Genomic DNA, 4,594 nt, shown 5'->3' with positions numbered 1-4,594 from the left:
ATTGATTTAAATTTCGCCATTAGTGCATCATCCACCAAGCTGCCTCTCTTAGAAGACTTAGCCTCCTCCCTCTAATTATGATTTTCACGCTCTATTTATTTATTGTCCCTTTTGTTCTAGGCCCTCAACAAGCTTACGCAGAAGGTCTTCAGTTGTTCTATACTACTCCGGTATATACCTTACGAATTAGGAAAATTGCAGGGAAACCTAATTCGGAATAGCCGGCAGAATGCTCGAAACGAATCTAAAGAAATTCCCAGGGGTGGTTAAATACGTCAAATTTTAATAATACTGCCGATTTTCCGACTATATTTACCTCTGGCGCCTTTATTTTGTATTTTTTAGCGCATTTTTTAAGAATTAAAAAAAATGTGCTATTGTATGCGTTTTGTCCGTCCGTCCGTCCGGACTCATTTCTGCTGTTTTGAACTACTTCTAGGGGAATGGTATTACAGTCCTGGATTTTTTGGAACGGGGGGGGGGGGGGGGGGGAACACATGTTCTACCCTTCATGGTATTCTAATGAAAGGCCTCATCGAAATAAATTGATTTGTACAAACTATAACTTTCCCGTGCGACACTTTTTCGAGATCAGTGAGCGACGGGGCTTGAGGGGAGGGGGGTTAAAATTAATTTTATCTCTCATTGTATTCTAATTAAAGGTCTCAACGAAAGGAACCGTTTTCTACCAACAACTGTCCTTCTTTCTGTCCTCTTATCAAAGTAGGGGGTGGAGGGGAAGGGGGGTGGAACTAGTTTTATCCTTCATGGTACTCTAATGAAAGGTCTCAACGAAAGGAATTAACTTCTACCAATCATAGCCCTCCTCCTCGACCTCTTATCGTGATCGGGTATATTCCCTTATAACTCAAGAACGGATTGTCGGAAGAGGTTACTCACAAAGGGCGATTAAGACGTCTGCAAAAAATATATCCATTGGTGATGTCAAAACAAAAGCTATTTCGGTTAAAAAAATGCGCTTTATCTACACAAGAGTTGTGCACAATTTATACTTGTTTGCATGGAACATTTTTCTCTATAGTGCTTACTTTTCGAGAAAACTGCAAACAACAAAAATTATAAAATAAATAGTTTAACTTTTCATTTTAGAATTTCTCAAAAACTAAGAAATTCAGAAAAAACTGTAATGGACTTTTTCTTGTAGAGTTTTGTATGCCCAATTGCCAGTGTGTGCAAAAATGATTACAAACAATTTCTTATTATGGCCCTTTTGAACTGTATGCATGTGGTTCGTTTTTTATGAACACGATAACTCAAAAAATACCTAAATCGATTTTGATGAAATTTGGAATGTTTATAGGATTGCATGGAGAATCGCAAACGACCTATTTTGGTTTCAGTCCGTTACCAGCTACCATGTTCAGGGTTTTTGAGAGTTAAAAGTTTAAAAGGACAGCTTAAAAATAATGTTTGTAATTTTTTCGCATACACTGATGGCTAATGTGGCACAAGAAACCATTTTTTGGGGGTTTCTTAGTTTTTGAGAAATTTTAAATTGAACAGTTTAAATATTCATTTTATAATTTTTCTAAATTTACAATTTTTTCAGAAAGTAAGCCTCATAGCGAAAAATGTTAAATATAAAAAAAATATGTGCCTTGATGACCTGTACAAAAAGAGGTAAATATAGCCGGAAAATCGGCAGTTTTATTAAAATTTAACATACTTAAACAACCCTCCCAACCTTAAGTCACGGGACCTCGCTGGCAGACATGACTGTTTCTCCTTCACTATGCATCAGGATACTTTACACAACAAATCAGCCATGTAGTGGCAAGTCACATTTTTCCGTAGCCAGCTCTCGGACTATGAGCTACAAATCCTCTCTCCTCTCTAAAATCCTGGACCAGTGCTGTAGGATTAAGTGGTCCTCTCTATAGTAAACGTTGAACAAGATGGTCGTCTAACAAAAAGTCTCTTTTGGGGAAACCTGTATAATAGTCGTTGATTTTCGTGGGCGCTCCTGATGGCTCATCCGTAAATAAAGTTTATGTTTTCGTATATGGGTACAAAGTTACGAGTTTCGTTTACAAGCAAAAGGCAACGGTGTCGCATCAAGCCACGATTGTTCCGTACTCGGCCGCCGAGATCGGTAGGTTGGGGAGAAGTCGTGGATACTGTCGATACGGTAAAATTCTCGCACATCTTCTTTGATGGCATTACGAGCATATTATGCCGCTTATTATTCAGAAGACTTACGTTTGCCACACGAGTGAGCTTGCGAGCGAGTGGAGTAAGTGATACGCGACATATTTGTGTATATGACGCTATACGGTTATCATTTCCAATGGTTGCATGGATTTTTTCACTAGTTTGATCAGGCGAATTTAATCCTTAGTTAACTACATCTTTCTCACAATATCCTATTTATGACCCTTAGTCAGAGACTGGCGAGGAGAAACGCATAACATACTTCTCTTTCTCCGCCTGTCCTCTCCACTGGAGAAATGTAGTGAAACTGGAATAGGTAAATTTTATTGAAGCCCAAGTGATCTAATATTCTGAGTTGTAAAAGTACCCACTCATTTCTAATTAAAGCATGAAATTGGTTGCGGATAATACAGAAGTGATTTACAACTTAGTGGTCGTAATTCGGTTTAAATACAGGCCCACTGTATCTGAACTCACGCATTGCGCTTCTACTTTCGCCTCGAGATGTACAAAGTTGTCGGTGTTCTGCTGCTGATATCCTCACTTTCAGTATGTAACTCATCCCATGAATCATGTTACGATGTTACACCTTTATTTTAGGGAAACCTCGCACAGACTTCAAAATTGGCTCAAGTTAAATTCACCTTTAACAGATATCCGTATGATAGTTCTGGACCACAATGGCGATTTGTCAACCGAGATTACATCAATCCTCCCCCGTTCCATCGATCAGGTAAATTTGACGTAATTGTACCTGCCCTTCTCCCAATACAACCCTCAGGTAACGTAATTTTCGGATCAAGTGGTAATGGTAAGGTTGGCTTTCGTAGTGCTCCAGCTTTCCCGACCGGTAAGTCCATTTAGTAAGTATAAATGATCGCCTAAAGGAACTTCGTTTCAGAAAACCAACGGTTCAACACATTTTCGTGTCTGCGGTCAATCGCTTCTGGAAGAACTGGCAAGGTCTGACGTTATGCTTTTGAATTACTTAATAAAAATGTAGAATAAATATTAGTCTTTGATTTCTGAAGGTACCATTAAATTGATGATTCAGGTCCGCACCAGATTATAACCCACAAAAGCCACATTAATTTATCTATTAATTTTTTTAATTTGTTACCATTAGAAATAAGAAATTTAGAATATAAAAAATTAAAAACTAAAATTAAACTTTTTTGTTGGAACGGGCGTTTTATAGTTTATTAGAATTTGAGAACTTTAATTTTAAGAATATGTAGCAATTAATTCTTTCATAATTTTGACTTCTGTTAATGTGTTTTTTTTCGTCACAGTGACAGTAATAACCGTTATGCTATTCTTGCACTTCTTCAATTTTGGGATTCGAAAACATCATATCTCTGAAATAATCAGTTTTCGTAGATTCGATTTGTGTCACTTCTTTAGGTTTTGTTTTGGTGTAAGACTTCTAATGAGCGTTCGAAATGGGCTTCACAGACTTTTGCCTAGTATTTTGTATTTCAAGGAAATTACTATGAGTAAACGGTATCAGGAGAGATTCAATGGATATTTTTTAAAATATCTCTAAATGCCAGTTCACGATTTGTGTATTTGAAAAGGGGATTTGCATATAGGAAAAGGTAAGGAGTGGCACAGATTTTTAACAACTAGGTCTTCAAAAATTAAAAATGAGTATGTGCGCAACAGTGGATAATAATCAGAAGGTCCATTCTCATTACTTATTTATTTTTCATCAATTTTTAAACATATCTTAAAATTTAGGGTTGATGCGGCGCGGCGATGGACTAGTGATGTCACGAATGTGTAGATAATCGCGGATCGATCCACGTTCAATTATAATTACTTACTGGAAAGTCTGGTATTTTACACAGGTTAAGCACTCTGAAAGACCACCCAAGATCGCCCAACGTTAACCCATCACCGGGTTCATCGTAAAACCTGGGCAACACTGCGGGGACACGAATTCCAAAACGTCGTAGAACGGAGGATCTTGTACTAGATCCCATTTTCTGATTTTCGAATTCCCTCAGCAACCCTGGGGAAGCAAAACAAATGAATGGGCATCAATGTAAAACGTTTACGTACCCAAATGAAATTTTCGCGAGTAGTTTTGCTGAAACAAATACATTTTAGTAGAATCGGTGCAATGAGTGCGGTCGGCAAACCATAAGTGCAGCAAGCAGCACGCCACATAAAATTGGGTGCATGTTTGGAGCTTGGGTGCGAATGTAAAAATTACTGGAAATAATAGCTAGTCTCTTTTTATAGCGAATTACGACCACAGTGCTGTAAATCAGATTGTAAACACATAGGTACTAATTTCACACGTATCAGAAAATTAATAAAACGATCGCAATTATAGTTCTGATAACAACTTTCTTCGTTTGGGCAACGACTGGTAACCAAAAAACCGTACCACTATTCCGAAATTGTCGACATACAC

At 37.7% G+C, this 4,594-nt stretch overlaps 1 protein-coding gene across 2 annotated transcripts; it reads left to right on the top strand.

Annotated features, from left to right (window-relative positions):
* The first annotated feature begins 2,604 nt into the window (after nucleotides 1-2,604).
* On the top strand, nucleotides 2,605-3,183 carry LOC116174207. Of its 2 annotated transcripts, XM_031492091.1 has the most exons (4): nucleotides 2,605-2,721; nucleotides 2,773-2,905; nucleotides 2,954-3,022; nucleotides 3,074-3,183. In XM_031492091.1, the coding sequence occupies exons 1-4, from the start codon at nucleotides 2,677-2,679 to the stop codon at nucleotides 3,139-3,141; spliced, it is 315 nt and encodes a 104-aa protein (XP_031347951.1). In that variant the 5' UTR covers nucleotides 2,605-2,676; the 3' UTR covers nucleotides 3,142-3,183. The 2 variants fall into 2 exon arrangements, with proteins under 2 accessions (XP_031347951.1, XP_031347948.1); XM_031492088.1 differs by having other exon boundaries at nucleotides 2,773-3,022.
* Nucleotides 3,184-4,594: the final 1,411 nt, after the last annotated feature.

The sequence above is a fragment of the Photinus pyralis genome, unplaced genomic scaffold (genome assembly GCF_008802855.1).
Source record: "Photinus pyralis isolate 1611_PpyrPB1 unplaced genomic scaffold, Ppyr1.3 Ppyr1.4_LG6, whole genome shotgun sequence".
NCBI lineage: Eukaryota > Metazoa > Arthropoda > Insecta > Coleoptera > Lampyridae > Photinus > Photinus pyralis.
The sequence above is the reverse complement of the archived record's forward strand: the minus strand, read 5'-3'. Positions and strand labels throughout refer to the sequence as shown.